This window comes from Eleginops maclovinus, chromosome 7 (genome assembly GCF_036324505.1).
Source record: "Eleginops maclovinus isolate JMC-PN-2008 ecotype Puerto Natales chromosome 7, JC_Emac_rtc_rv5, whole genome shotgun sequence".
NCBI lineage: Eukaryota > Metazoa > Chordata > Actinopteri > Perciformes > Eleginopidae > Eleginops > Eleginops maclovinus.
The window spans coordinates 17,491,745-17,508,055 of NC_086355.1; the positions used below are offsets into that span (position 1 = coordinate 17,491,745).

General features: G+C 41.5%; 1 protein-coding gene across 1 annotated transcript in view; it reads right to left on the minus strand.

The window, feature by feature from the left end:
* Positions 1-16,311, minus strand: part of LOC134867416 (low-density lipoprotein receptor-related protein 1B-like) — a 265,089-nt gene that overhangs the window by 85,714 nt on the left and 163,064 nt on the right. The window contains 7 exon segments of the mRNA XM_063887959.1: positions 23-148; positions 265-405; positions 6,066-6,215; positions 12,526-12,620; positions 12,913-13,087; positions 13,479-13,706; positions 13,922-14,053. Coding sequence (XP_063744029.1) covers positions 23-148; positions 265-405; positions 6,066-6,215; positions 12,526-12,620; positions 12,913-13,087; positions 13,479-13,706; positions 13,922-14,053 — 1,047 coding nt within the window.

Genomic DNA, 16,311 nt, shown 5'->3' on the forward strand with positions numbered 1-16,311 from the left:
TAGCAGGTTTTGGCTAACATACCCTCACAAGACATACGGTCGCTACGCAAGTTGTAGCCAACAGTGCAGGAGCAACTCCGGGTGTTCTCGGAAGTTGGGAAGCAGAGCTGTGAGCATCCTCCGTTGTTAATCTGGCACTGGTTTCTTCCTGTGAAAAAAATACAAAAAACAGGACAAGGGCAATAAATAAACTAGCACAGATGAGTGATTGTGGGTAGTGTGTGTGTGTGTGTGTGTGTGTGTTTGTGTTGTGAGCAGGCTTACCTTTCTGACCCTCCCTGTCGTACACTTTCATATGAACCACCCCACTCGTCTTGTTTCTCAGGATCACAGGGTTGCGGCCGTCTCTCTTGGTTACCGTTCCCAGCTGGGCCGATTCCTCATCTGCCCACCAGAGTTTTCCGCCTGTAACCATAAAGTTTGTTTGATGATGCAAATATAGAAAGATACGGGCACAGGTTCAGTAAAACACCAGTTTAAGGGTTAATTCTGCTTCAGGTAATACCCAAGATTTATGTCTTCTTTTCTACAAAATATATGCAAATCATGTTGTGATTAGAAAACACTACAGCACATTCATATACCAATTCCTACAGCAAACGGGTGCTTCAGCTTTCACTCTAATCCACCAGGGCTGGCACTCTTATGCCATACAACCCTTTAACAATTGAAGCATTTTCCAAGATGATTTGAGATTAAAAACTGGAATCCCCTGTTCCCTGCTCTGCACACTGGCTTGTGATAAACATATTCACCTTGATGTGAATACATGACAATAATGTAAGGGGGAGGTCTCTATTATGGAGTGGTATTGGAGCACATTCCAATGAAATGTCTACGAAGAGCATGCCACCATCACTAACACATTATATATATACAGCGGCAGAAAAAAAAGAGACCACTTTAGCATTATAATTTTCTCTTGTTTTATTAAAGACATGACTTTGACTTAAATTGTGTTTTATTGTATTTTATTCTATAAACTACTGGCACATTTTCTCTGTGTTGAAATTCAACAAACATTGGACTGGCTGCCATACATGTGGAGATAAAGATTTAAGACAAGTTTTTGGAGTGGTCTATTAATTTTTTCCAGACCTGAATATACACACATATTTACTTTTTTTATTTGTGTAATTAGTTTTTGAGCCACCAATGCCTTTATTATGGATACAGATGTGAAGCCAGGTCTGAATAGATGCGCCTCAGTAAGACTGAGCCCCAGAACATGGGCAGGGGGTTAATTTATATATTTATGAGTATTGAATGCACATGATATTAATTCTGACCCTTCAAATTGAGCAGATACACATGTAGTGAGCATAAACAGCAACAATTTTCAATCTAATTTGGTATTGATATTTGTGTAGTTATAGACAATGGATACATTTAATGTGATTCTGAGACAGGAAGATATGAACTCATTGATTTGTTTTACTTTTTTATATAAGTGCTTGGACAATTGCATCTGAAAACATGTACTGTAGTTGTTGTGTGTCATAATGTTTCACTGTCTCCTCCCTGACAGACTGGATGGCCTATGTGACTCTGTGTGACACTGAACCTGCAGGCTTAGTGCTGGCGTCGTGAACATAAATGATGAGTGTGTCTTTGGAAAAAACAGCACATGCACAATAGGCTCCTGACCCCATCACACCCAGCCACCACCGCACTATCCTCTCCCCCCCCACCCTCCATCTCTGTCCTCAGCAGAAATCAGTGATGCACTGTCCAGGCACTTTGCCACAGACTCTACAGACGTGACATGAACTCTCAATTTGAAAATCCCACTGAAGTGCAATGTGCAGAAGAGCCGTGTGGCTGCTCGTGGTTCAAAATAGACACCTCAAATGGGGGAGATAGACCTGAGATAAGTCCTTTTTTGAAAGGGACAAAATTGCAAAAAATGAAGCATTACATAAAGTAGGCGTGCACTGGAATAGGCAGCGTTATGGATAAAAAAAATCCTATTTGTAAAGTATCATCAAAATCAGATATTGTTAAGGGTCATTTGAATGAAAAACATATTTTAGAAGCATGGCGACCCTCCACTGAGGATCTACTGTGGTGGGAAGCTGCAGCCACATATGAAATGACTTACAGGTAAATAAAATTGCTTATGGTTTGTGCAGAATCAATCCCTCTGAGCAGTAATGCTGGTGCACACACAGTTGGGAATGTATGACTCTTCGGCTATATATATTACAGTACAGCTACATTATACACAATAGCAACCTTGTGTAGAATAGCATACAATATGTTGTTATGAAAGTGTTACTTATTAAATGATTTGCAATATTTCTTTTAAATATTTTCTTTTGCAAAAAACACACATCACACACATACATCCCTTTAGGATGAGGTACTGCTTTGTTAACTCAGACTATTTGATTTATTTAAAATACAATTAACCTACACAGGGGATGTACAACTCGTTTTCGCAAATCAGACACATTCCCATGAGTGCAAATGACAGTCTACATGCAGTTTACCAAACATTTGGCCCTGGAGGGCATGCTAGCTTAGATTAGCTTTGCACCCTGTGTTAATTTGATGCCGTGGGGGCTGCTGGCTAGCTTTGATTGCTTGCTTTCGGCACATCATATTCAATTTCCACCTCAACTGCTAGTTTGATTCCAGGCAAGTCAGGGCTGATGGATCACCCACACCTTTTTTCAAAAATAGAAGCCCTCTCCTTTGCCTGAAGCCAATCCAATTGTTACAGAGCCCTGGGATCTGAGTGGATCGACCTCGTGTCACTAACAGTGCCTTCATTACGTCTTTTCACAGCCAGCCTAAGCAATCTTCAAGACAATGCACGCAAAATAACACAAAAGTCAAAAGGAAATTCAGGTAACACATTGCTCATCAGACAAATTGTCAGTTCCATCGATGACAGTCAAGCTCAGAGTAAGGGTTACATTTTGCGGGTCGATTATGGCTGTATCCTGACAAAACCTGTACAGAAGCAGGTGATGCTATATTTCCTTCTGCAGCAATCAGAGAGAAAATGATAGTCTGATACTTCTCCACTCCACGGACATCACCTCACTAGAATAACCACTGCCTCATCCACGATACATACTCAAGCTCTCCTCGTCTACATTTGACATTTTTTGGGAAAAAACCCAAACCACTGCGACCACGTCCAACTAATCGATTGAGGTAAAAGCCAGAAGAGAGTCAAACCAATGGAGGCTAATTATTGATTGCACAAGAGGTTTTAATTACCTATAATCACTTGCCAATAACTTCAAGTTTTCATCTGCATATTCATGTTGTACTTTTCCATGAGGTATCTAATTGCAGTCTGGTGAGCTAGCAAGTCAAATAAGACAGAAACCTTTGGGTAAACTGAGTGAATGTTCAGCAAATGCACTTAATTGCATCTTTCACCATGGAGACAAAACAACAACGTCTGCAAGAAGGGACATTTCTCTGTAATAGGCATCATAAATAGACTATTCGCTTGTCAACGAAAGGAGATCGAGATGGGGAAATGACATGTCTGGGTGCTGCCCTGCTGTCTTCCCTGTTCTCATTTTCAGCTGACCCTATACATTTCACAAGTATATAAATGGTCTACAGCAAAGGGGGAGGCATATTGGTGCAGACAACAACACAACTAAACGAGAGAAAATGACACCAAATGCAAGATCTCAGGGTAAAAAGGAAATGTAAATGTGCTCTTTACTCAGCTACAGTAGTATAGAAAACATTCATGTTGTAGTGTTTAATTGGTATAATTAGTTTGAAAGGCATGTATATGGGCACAGTGATGTCGTTACAATCAAGAAGTGTTAAAAAAGAAACATTTTAATGTGTTGCTACTGAGCACATTTACTCAAGTATTGTATTTAAGTACTGTTTTGACATACTAGTTCTTTACAGAGTAACTAAAATTAGCTTTACGATGCCATATTATGCTGATTTCCAGGTTCATATTTGTATTTTGTGCCTCTACTGTGACATGTGTTCATGCTTTAATGTTCAAAAAGCTCTTTATATTTCTCATACTGTCTGTGCTGCAACTCTTTTCACCCTCTGTCTGAAACCAGAGTCCAGTCAGCTCTGATTGGTTAGCTGGCAGGATCTGTTGTGATTGGTCAATTGCTTAGACATGTCCTGCCCCTTAGCCTATGTTGTACAATGTGTTGGAGCGCAAGTACATATAAGCAGTAGTGTAACACAGTGATTTCATTATGTTACGGAAGTAAACAAAGGCGTCCAATGGAGGCATTTCAGGCAGGGGAGGGAGTGTGTGGGAGAGAAACTCCCTCTGGAGGGAACTCTGGGATTATGACACACTACAGAAAAAGAAGAACCCCAAAAAACATAACAGGGCCGCTTTAAAACAAATTACAACAATAGAATTTCATGCCAATTATTTGTTGTTATAAAAACAGAAAGATAATAATAAATCCAAGGATACTACGCAAGCAGCTGTACTGTATAGCTTTTACTTTTACTTTAACTTTTGCTGATAATACTACTGTAGTTTTACTCAATCAACAATAATTAAATTCAGGAATTATAACAACAACATATACACATTCCTTCTATGCCTAGTTTTAAAATAATACACACATTTAATATCTCATCAAAAGAGGTCATTTGAGCATTAAATACACTTTCATGCTCGCATGAATCTAAATGTTAACGTACAAATCCACCAGATTGCTATTTTCTATACATATAAATTCATTATTATGTGACGAATGTGCGATGGAATTTCTCTATTTATAACAATACAGTTACAGTGCTGTTCATTCTACCATTCAAAACAATTTCCTCAACATAACAAAAATGTCATTAATTTTGATTGATGGAGACTCGCTAAAATGTTTCACTATTTTGCTGTACCTGCTACAGTGCAAGAACAAAGCCATTACTCTATGTCACCTCCGGTTTTATCTCCCATTTGTGAAACGCAATAATGAAGTCTCCATCATCCAAGAAACAGTCCTCCATAGTCAAAGTATTTACTTTAAAAAGCCCAAAAAATGTGTCTGGAAGCTGCAGAAGGTAACATCTAACAAAGCAGTGGGATTCCATTCTGCCACAGCTGTGTTATTCTGGTGTTTACGCTCTCAGCTCATGCCGACAGATACCCAGTACACATGAAACGAAGGCCAGCTCGATCAACAACAAGCTTCAAGAAACACAAAGCATCACTCCAACAACACTCCTAATTTTCTTTTTCCCTTAAAAAATGTAAAACTGCACTTTAGCCCGCACCACAAGCACGCACACACACAAAGTACACTTACACATCTAACGGCTCTGTTCAATATGTTTGCTCCCTCCTCATTACCAATCTTGGCAAGAAGAGTGCATTTGCATGGCTCGCTGGGTGGCTTCCCAATTGCCGAGATTGCAGCAGTGTGAGAACATTTTAAATTATAATAATGATCTTTGAGGGGGAAAAAAAAGAAGAAGAGGCGATGAATTTCATTTTATTTGTCACTGATTTGAAGAGTACAGGTACAGGCCAAATAACTCTGGTTAATATAAAACCAATAACGGCTGATCTTTGTATCTTATTACACTCAGTATTACTCTTACTGTTCGATGCTCATACTGTGTACTCTACACTGTGTATGACAGAGCTGGTACATGTTCTGGTACCAATGACAAGTGGTGATAATTGGAAACAAGTGGGAAAAAAGAGCCCAAGCTAAACACTGCCCTACATAAACATATGGCTAGTTTCCAGAACATGGTGACTTAGATTTCAGGAGATTACTAAATGAACCTGTGAGTTGATGGATGATGTGACACGTCGGATTCAGCACGGATACCCAGAATAAACACATAATGAACATCCCCCTCCCTTTTCATTACGAAAGGGGGTGAGAAAATCAATCGTCAATCACTGCTGCACTGTGTTTTAATTATCTGTGGCCCCGTGGTACTTCACTTACAAAGTGAAGCACAACTCTTGCGAGGGGCCGACTAAATAGCCCCATTCTCCAGCCACTTTACTGGTTAAACACGTAATCCTTGCACACTCTCTGACTAATCCCCAGTGGCAATCTGATGCACTCGTGACAAGCTCCACTCACCCATCACAGCCAGAGCGGTGCCTTTGGATAACTCCCTCTTTAGAGTCTCCAGCACTTCCAGGCCATTGCCGTCCAGATTGCACCTGTTGATAGTGCCATTGGTCGAGCTTATCCAGTACAGCTTGTTGGCAGTGTAGTCTATTGAGAGACCTGAGGGGAGAAGTGAAGAGAGGATGCCAGGTTAGCACTCATTTTGCTAAGATAAAAACACAAGCAAATATTCACAGACATTCAAAAAAGGAGGAAAAATATATAATTTGAGACATTTCACTGAACAACAGAATATTATTACTTGGGAAATAAAAACGCTGAGTCATCCAGTCGTTGAACTGTAATAAATTGCACCATAAAGGGAAATTACTTTATTCAACAATGAATATGAAGCCCACAAGAACTTTCCTATTACTTCAACAGTTTTGCCACAGCACATGACGTAACTGCATTTCCTCAACAGCTCTATGCATTTGGTTAAATAAAGGGATCTACTAATAGAAAGCTTTATTTGTCTACTGGAACATATTTGTGACGGATCAGTTCATATTAGCTCCAGCTGGCATGACAAATCAACAAGAGTGAGACTAACTGCTTTTAAATCCATTTCCTGGCCAAATGGATGGCATTTTTTTTTAGAATACCGCCGTGAACGGTAACGAAAATGAAGGCAATTTCAGTTGTAGACCCCTGGACAACTCACTGTCTCCCACCATGTGTTGGATTTATGTCTGGCAGATTCACAGTCACAATGCGTCATTAATTTACGCTTGTCCCCAGGTCTACCCCATAATCATAAACGAAGCCAGTGAAATATGGCCGCGCCCTGCTATCTGTATTGCTGACAAGCCGGGGAGAATGGAGAAATACAGGAAAGACAATGGCGCAGTTTGTGTGACAAAGTGGGAGTTTAACCTTGAGCTGTGTGACAACTGCTACTTGAATTGAGAGCAGCTGATTGTTTTTTGCTAAATCGAGCAGCAATGGCTCACTTAAGCGTGCATCATGGGGGATAGAGTTAACACTCAAAAAGTAAGAAAGTATAATGATAGAAATGTAATTATAATGTGCATATAGACTCAGAGTGTTGCAGTAATGAGTCCTAAAAACCGGGACATACTTTGCATTCAACCTCTCAAAATCAATGTTTTTTTGGAGCTTGAAATAAGTTCTGTGGTTAACGCAAGCTGAAAATATTTGCACGTTTTGTTCTCCAACATAAAATATGGCAGTAAATACTCCACTTCCGCTAGTGACTAAATGAAACTACTAGATATTATCACACTAACAGTAATCAGCCTTAAGCTTAGCGGTGGTGATGCAGAACCATGCGACTATAGTTCGTCTGGAGCATCACGTTAGCTTTTTATTTCTGCCAATTGCATTTATCCTTAAACAATCATATAGTGGTGTACATGTTATATATATATATATATATATATATATATATAGATATAGATAGAGAGAGAGAGAGAGAGAGAGAGAGAAAACAGTGTTTTTTCTCGCAGTCCCGAAAAAACAATGTTTTCGTCTAGTTTGTTGCTGTGTTCGTCATATCCGACGGACTTATATCGGAAAGTACAACAATTCAGCCGTGAGTTTCTTCTTGGAAAAAGTACAACTTTCTTCAATTTGGAAGCCAAACTCTCCGTGGAACTCAGCAGCCTGGGACTACTCTATTCCCCTATTGTGCCGACCCCAACCTGGAAAGGAGCCGCAAGCGGTGTGAGAGGAAACAGAAAAGGGGGAAGCGTGGAGGTATCCGGGCGAGGCTAGCGGCTAGCCCACACAAGCCGGCAATTCCAACTCTACTCATGGCAAATGTCCGTTCACTGGACCACATACGGTTACTTAGAACAACCCGGCGTGAGGTAAGGGACTACTGTGCTTACGTGTTCACGGAAACATGGCTCCACAACAACCCGGACTCCGCTATTCAACTAGACAAGCTAACATGCTACCGAGCAGACAGAAACATAGTTAACGGGGGGAAGACCCGCGGCGGCGGTGTGTGTATTTACATCAGTGATGCTTGGTGTCGAGATGCTATTGTTTGTTAACCAACACTGTTCCCCGTTGGTGGAGTTTATGGTTCTAAGGTGCCGTCCTTTTTACCTGCCGAGGGAGTTTTCCGCCATTCTATTGGTGGCAGTTTATATCCCTTCGAGCTAGGGTGGCCAGACGTCCGGCTTTAGGCCGAACAGTCCGGCTTTTCAATGCCCTGTCCGGCATCCGGCTTGATGCTGCGCCGGACGCCGGACAGGGCATTGAAAAGCCGGACTGTCCGGCCTAAAGCCGGACGTCTGGTCACCCTACTTCGAGCCCCAACAACAAGGACAGAGAGGAGGCACTCAGTGCACTTTACAAAGCCATCAGTGAGCAACAGACAGCACACCCAGACGGCCTTCTCATCGCAGCTGGAGACTTCAACCACGCTAACTTAAAAACTGTTCTGCCTAAAATATACCAGCATGTTGATTTTTCAACCAGGGAAAACAACACATTAGACCTAGTCTACACGACCATCAAGGGAACATACAAGGCGTCCCCCCTCCCCCACATTGCCCTCTCTGACCACCTCACTGTCCTGCTGAAACCGGCCTACAGAGCAAGGGTAAAGGTTGCCAAACCGGTTTCAAAATAGGTATGGGTGTGGACAGAGGACAGCACTGCTGCACTTCAAGACTGCTTTGATACGACAGACTGGGACATGTTCTGCAGGCAGCAACTTACAACCATCACATTAACATACAAGAATACACAGAGACAGTCACAGGCTACATCACCAAGTGCATTGATGATGTAACCAACACCAGAGCCATCCCCATCCAAGCCAACCAGAAGCCATGGCTGACAGGGGAGGTCCGCACGCTGCTCAAGGCCTGCGACACTGGCTTCAGAGCTGGAGACCCAGCTGGGCTGAGAGCAGCCAGGGCTGACCTGTGCCATGGCATCAGGAAAGCTAAACGTCTGTACACCAGGAAAATCACAGGACATTTCAAAGACAGCAGGGACTCACAGAGCCTGTGGCAGGGTATTACGACCATAACGGACTACAAACTACCACCGCAGACCTGTGACAGTCACACCTCCCTGCTCAACAACCTCAACGGCTTCTTTGCACGCTTCGAAGCACAGAACAACACAACTGCGCAGAAAACCACCCCCCTGCCGACGACCAAGCTCTGTGTCTGTCCCCAGCCAGTGTGAAGAGGACACTGCTGAGGATTAATACCCGCAAGGCTGCGGGACCTGACAACATTCCTGGTCGAGTGCTGAGGGACTGCGCAGAGGAGCTCACGGATGTCCTAAAAGACATCTTTAACACCTCCCTGAGCCAGGCTATTCAAGGAAACCACCATCATTCCTGTGCCGAAGAAGTCATATCCAGCCTGTTTCAACGACTACCGCCCCGTCGCACTGACCTCAACCATCATTCCTGTGCCGAAGAAGTCATATCCAGCCTGCTTCAACGACTACCGCCCCGTCGCACTGACCTCAACCATCATGAAGTGCTTCAAAAGGCTGGTCACGAAGCAGATCAAATCCACTCTTCCTCCCTCCCTGGACCCGTTTCAGTTTGCCTACCGAGCTAAACGGTCCACAGAGGATACAATCACCTCTGCTCTACACCCAGCGCTCACACACCTGGACACTAAGAACTCTTACGTCAGAATGCTATTCATAGACTTCAGCTCAGCATTCAACACCATCATCCCCCATCAGCTTGTGCTTAAACTTACAGACCTGGGCCTCAGCCCCTCTCTCTGCAACTGGTTGCTGGACTTCCTCACAGAGAGACCACAAGCTGTGCGGGTCAACAACAACACATCAAACACACTAACACTGAGCACGGGGGCCCCCCAAGGCTGTGTGCTCACCCCCCTTGTCTTCACCCTGCTGACCCATGACTGCAAACCCAGCTACAGCTTAAAAACACACTGTACACAGACACACAAAGGGAGCCTGGGAGCAACTGTGGTGTGAGCAGTTGGGGATCTGGTGCCTTGCTTATCCTGGTAGGGCCCAGGAGGTGAATTGTTAACTCTTTGGCTACCAGTCAACACCAGCCCCACAGACTGAGCTACTGCCACCCCAAATTGTGCTTAAACTGTAAATAACGGTTATTGTGCTCAGCAGAAATCAGTGTTCTGCATGCTAGGTGAAATTGATATGTAAAAATGTAATGTCATATAATCAAAAAGGCCTACATTTCATCACATACAATTCTCTATATCTGGCCTTTTTCCCCCAGAATATTCTCAAATAAGGATGCTGGTGGCAGGCCCCCAACATTCAATGATACATCAAGATAGAACATCTTACATTCCAGCACTTTCCTGTACCGGCAGTGCATCACATCCACTGCTCAATGATTCCTCTCCAGTACACACACTCCTTAATGTTTCAGACTGCCAGTTAGACAGCAGGCTGATTCTACTGCTCAGCTGCTTTTTGTGAACAATCATCCTTAACATTGTCCCCCTCCTTTAATATTTTTTTACAAAAGGTGGTTTGTCTTCTAAACCCTCTTTTTGTTAGTCTGACATTACGCTGAAATGGAAAGCTGATGTAGCAAAACATTGATTACAGGGTACCATGAATCGAGCACATAGCCTACTACTGTACTGTTTGAGAGGATTGTACAACTAGTTAAATATCTAATTGAGAGAAAACTGGATTTTCAGATGTGGATTTGTTTCTTGTCTTGGATTTTGGGGCTTTTTTGGCTTGAGTATCAAAGATGAGTACAAATGGCATGAGTCTGCTGTGTACTCGAAAAATAGAAAGCCTACCCTTTGAGAAGAAGTGCCCCCTTCAGTTTCTATTTGCACATATGCCACTTCAAACGACACAAAAACCAGCACCTCCACATGCACATTTGTGGGTGCCTTTAAAAGATGATCCGACAGAGAGTGAGACAAAATCGTTGGTGATAGAAGTGGAAGGGGGGTGTTGAGCATTGCTGTAGAGATTTGCAGCTATTCAATCTCAACGATGTACAAAAGGTGAAGCGGAACACAAGAAGTCATCATGCAACGTGGAAGGCAGACCTTTGGCAGATGGAAGTGGGATACAACGGGCTTGAGCAATATACAGTTCAAAGTAAAGCCATTAACATTACAAAGCAATTTTGGTGTCCAGCCACCAATTTTGAAAATGACAATGTGCCATGGTGGATATTTTCTGTCTATACCTGCAGACAAATGTCTATACTGTAAAGCAAAGCAGGATCATCAATCATAGCTTTCTTGTTCGCCCAAGTGATATACTTTCTATCATGACGATCGTTTATGTTAGAGTACAAGATTAGTCCAGGACAGGTTCATGTATCACTGATGCTAAATTGCACCATTTCAATCCATAATATTAACTCCAATGGGAAGAAACATATTGTACAGAAGCCATAAGAGCATTCTTAGATAAGAATTGTCCAATCATCAACCATGGCAGCTTGATGTATGTCTGGCAGGCATTAACAATAGAAAAGCAGCAACACAAATGTTCTTTGATGCTGAAAACCGATTCAAAAGTCTTTAAGAATCAATAAGTCAAGGACAGAAGTAGATTGGATAAATTCCTCTTCAAGTTTGGCCTTATATTTGTGTAGGTTTCAAAGAAATAGCCACTGTGACCCCTTGACCCAAATATCCTGTTGATCGTTGTTTCTAATTCCCTGTTTCGATATCATCACCAAGGCGATGGGTGTTGAAGCACATCTCAACAGAAACAACAATTTAAATACATTGATTATAAATAGAATAATGCAAACTGCAATTACATCAACGCTAATGTAAAGACCTTTATTGGGTTATCTTTGCCAAATCAAAGTTCAAATATGGGGAATTATATCGAATGCATTTGGAATGAAGTGAACATGGATGCAAAGTGGTGCAAGCAGCAGCACAGATGTTGATGCTGAAAAATGTAATTGCATGAAATTACCATAAATTGAACCCATAATAAAATAAAACAGACACATTTCCTCAATTTCTGTCTTGTTTTGTTGTAACACTATGTTTGCAGTGGGCTGCTACAGATCTTGCAGACAGTTGGCATAAAAACAGGCAAACAAAGCCACTTGGATTATAGAATAAACACAAAATATTGAGAGAATGTAAAAGTACTGTATATTTGCAAATAAAAATAAACGATCTTCATGGCTTGGTCAGCTGAATCAACAGAACAGTGGTCAACAGAGCGGTGCAGGAAAGAGTCTAAAAACCCATAAATTAGATAGCATTTTACTACCTACAAATCACTCTTAGTCAATGGTTTTGCAAACTTGTTGTTGGTCATTGGCCTCAAATAATCTATGTGGTTAACACAAGCTGTAGACAATTTTACTTTTGTTCTACAACAATAAACGACGTCAGTGTATACTCCAGTCATGAATGCACAGAGCCTCAATGTGTCCAGAAATGGCAGAGGTCTAACTCAGTATTTTATCGAAAGGTCTCCTACTGACCTACAGGATCCCTTTGATTCTGGTGGAGGACCTTGCTGTTACTCCCGTCCATGTTGGCCATGTTAATGGTGTTGCCATCTGTCCAATAGATTTTTCTGTGTGGGAAAGATGTGAGGTGAATAGTGCGTTATCCAGTCAGGCACAAGACATAATAAGGTTTAAAACATAGTCGATGAATGCTACGTTGTTATTAATTGAACTATGAATGTAAGCCAATAGATTTTGTTCCACCCGACAACCTTGTACAAACGTTTGAAGTTTAGATTTCTCTTTACAACAACAATGCTTTGATCCCTAGCTCAGGTGAGGTCTGTAGTGAAGTTTCTTAACAGTAAGCATTGAAGGCGATGCACTGATGAAGTGCACAAACTGCTTTAATCTACTTACCCCTTGGCGGGGTGCACTACAAGGCACCTTGGCTTATCAATGCCGTGGATGATGGAGGTCTTTAGGGAGCCATCAAAGCGAGCCACATTGATTTGTGACTCGTCATTTTCAGAGCTGAGCCAGTATAAGTTCCTGGAAAGCCAGTCTAAAGCCAGACCGCGGCAGTTGGCTATGTCTGTCAAGGGAGAATGGAACAAGTGTTACTCCTTAGTGCTTTGCAAAACTATAATGTAAATTACCTTAGGCTACATTTAACATAAACAAAAGGAAGGAATGGGTGGTATTCAACAATTGAATAAACTTTACTTTGAAACGTTTCACCTTGCAGTCAAAAAGAGGAAGTAATTGCAATTGTATTACAATTTATAAAATGTGATTAACACTTATACAATAAGTTAGTAACTGCATCGCCCCCAAAAAAAAACAACAATCACAACCTTCCACTGCTGCAGAACGATTATGTGTGTGCAAACTTCTCTATATTAGTCATTACACTGAACATTGGTATACATACTACATAGAAGCTTGGATTTTGTACTCAGTATGAATGTATGGAAAAAACCAACCTGCGCTAATGATGGTTTCCAGCTGGGTACCATTGATGAAGCCCCGTTTGATGGTCTGGGTTTTGATGTCAGCCCAGTAGATCCTCTCCTCCTGGGCATCGTACTCCACCACGGTGACATCATCAATGTCCGGCACTGTTAGCGCCGTCATGACATTCATATACGGGTTGTCTATGTCCACGCCGCGGATTTCCGACCTCCGAACGTACAGGAGGAACCTTTTCAACGCTGGTGAGATGATTAATAAGTGAATTATTCAAGACTTTGTGACACTTTGCTGAAATTCTCTGTCAGATTCAGGTGAGAGGGTGATAATTACAACCTTATTATAAAGGTAACCTCAATCAAAAGGAACTTCATATGTTCTATATATAGTATCCCATGGTTTTGCTATGATTACATAAGGAGAAAGCATGAAAAATGAGGAAGGTGTTCTGGCTCACCAAAGCAGGATTGTCTGTTGGGCGAAAGCTTCATCAGGTGTGGACAAGTGCAAGATGCAGTGCGGTTGTAATTGATGAGACACAGATGTGAACAGGGACCACGTCCATCATTCTCCTCACATGGGTTGGAAGCTGATGGGAAGGCAAGGAAAGGAACGTCTCAGAATGCGAGGTTTCAGGTTGAGATGCCAATCAAGGTTATACATAAAACTTACAGGCAATTATTTCAGAAGTAAATCATTGCTGAAAACATCTATACATGATATGGTTCTCGGTTTTCGCTGAACAGTAGCAAACAACTGCTTTTAAGCATGACACTTCACCAAAGCATGTCATTCATTTATACCAAGTGTGGCTATTTTGAACATTTTAGAAGGCACCTTTTTTAGTGTGAAGAGAAAATGTTGGGTTGGGACTACTTTTAGCTGAGTTTGATTGATATTCAATCTTGGTTAGTATGTTACTGTAGGGTAGCAGCTCCTCAATCTAAAGAACCTTACCTGTTGACAGTTTCTACAATAAGCAAAGCACATCAGAAGAAGTCCACTTTATGAATTTCTTACTCTGTACTAGTCAGAATAAATCACCTCAGCAAAACTGAGGTAAGTCGACCTCACTTCAATTATTTCCCATGATGCTGCAAACTCTTTTTAGGCATCAAACACATCTGTTTTCACCATCGGCTCTGGATGATTCATGTCAAACAAGCTCATTCAAAGCTAATTTCCCGTTGTTCCTTCAGCAACACATTGGAGAGCCTCATTGCATCGCACATACTGCTTATTTAAGACAACAACAAATCCAACTATTTCTGCGAGCTGGCAACAGCACTCAGTTGACTCAGTATGCTAATAGGGGGAAAACTGAACAGCGTTGCATTCAACTGAATCATGCTATTGAGGGATGACAGGCAGCAACAACAGAGCCAGGGTGTTTGTTTGCTCTAAACGGTCATATGTATTTGCAAGAAATAATGGAAGAAATGAGCCCAAGCAGCTACGTTAAGGCACGGAAAATGGCAGTACTCCTGAAAAAATAAGGAAAAGTCAAATTCAAGGAAGCTTTGTTGTGCTTTACAATTTAGGATGCAAGTGCTTCTTTCAATGAAAAATGCATATTTGTTTTGTGTATTTTTCATGATAATGCTGCTGATAAAATTACTATGTGGTCTGTATGCCTGCAAATATATATCTTCTAGATGGCATAAACATGACAATGCTTACAGTCACACTGAGAATAACAAAAAGCTAAATTGATGTGTGTAAAATCATAAAACTAGATTTTCCTGCACTTCGCTTCTTTTCTCCCTTAATCACTTAAAGGAACAGGTACACACACGGAGAAGCAGGAGGGACTTATGAAGGCTATGTATTTCTACCTCATTGGTCGCTATATATGATATTGTTAAGCCCAGCAACTCCAAAAACCAGCCTGTAATATAATGCTTAAAACCTACAATGGTTGAATTCCATTTTGCTGTAGCCTAGTGAGCTATTAGTTATTATTTGTGGGTCGAAATGAATTTATACCAGCTATAAACAATCCAAGCTACTGGGCTGTGGTTTATTGTTGGTCAGAGTTGCTTTTATAAATAACAATAACGTCTGTGTGGTAATCAGCAAAAATATGTTAGTGGGTCAAATACTTCCTTATCCTGAGCCTAACCAACTGCCTATGCGCAGAAGGATAGTTTATAAACTAGTACAACAACTACTAGGTATATTGAGGACTCTATAATGCCAATATACAGTATAGAAAAAAATACACACAAAATGTCAAGTCACCCAATAGAGTGTACTCCAAACCCAAACCTTAGTGTAAACCAAACCCAACAGCCCAAAATATAAACGAGCGGAGACATTACTGACTAGGGAAGGGTTATTATGTTATTGTTTAATCAAAAATCTCTGTTGTTTATTTCTATTTTCTTTTGTTTAGAAATGGTGTAAAAATATATACAGGTATAGTTTCTTTGTGATTCTCTGTCAGTAATCAGCAAATGATCTGTTCTGTCAGCACCCAGGCTGACAAAGTGCCTCCTAATTTCAAAAGGCTTGTTAGCCAATGTAAAACACAGCCTTGCCTTTCAAGTGACATGTAATGCATTTACAGGCTGTTTATGCCTCCAGTGGAGCTTCACTGTGGTACCTGCTGAATAACTCAAAACAGCTGCATATTGTTGTTTCCTTTCTTCATAATCCCTCCTTTTTTTTTTCTTTTTCTCTGGTCCATATATTTGTGGCCTAGTGGAACATCGCATTTCTAGGCAGTAGTCCCCCCGCGCCCACCGCTGAGCTCTTTTTAATAGGATTAGGCACGCTGACTGTCTGCTTTTGAAAAAGCAGTCTTATTTGCTCACACTTATCTATGGTGAACAGTCATGAAAACGC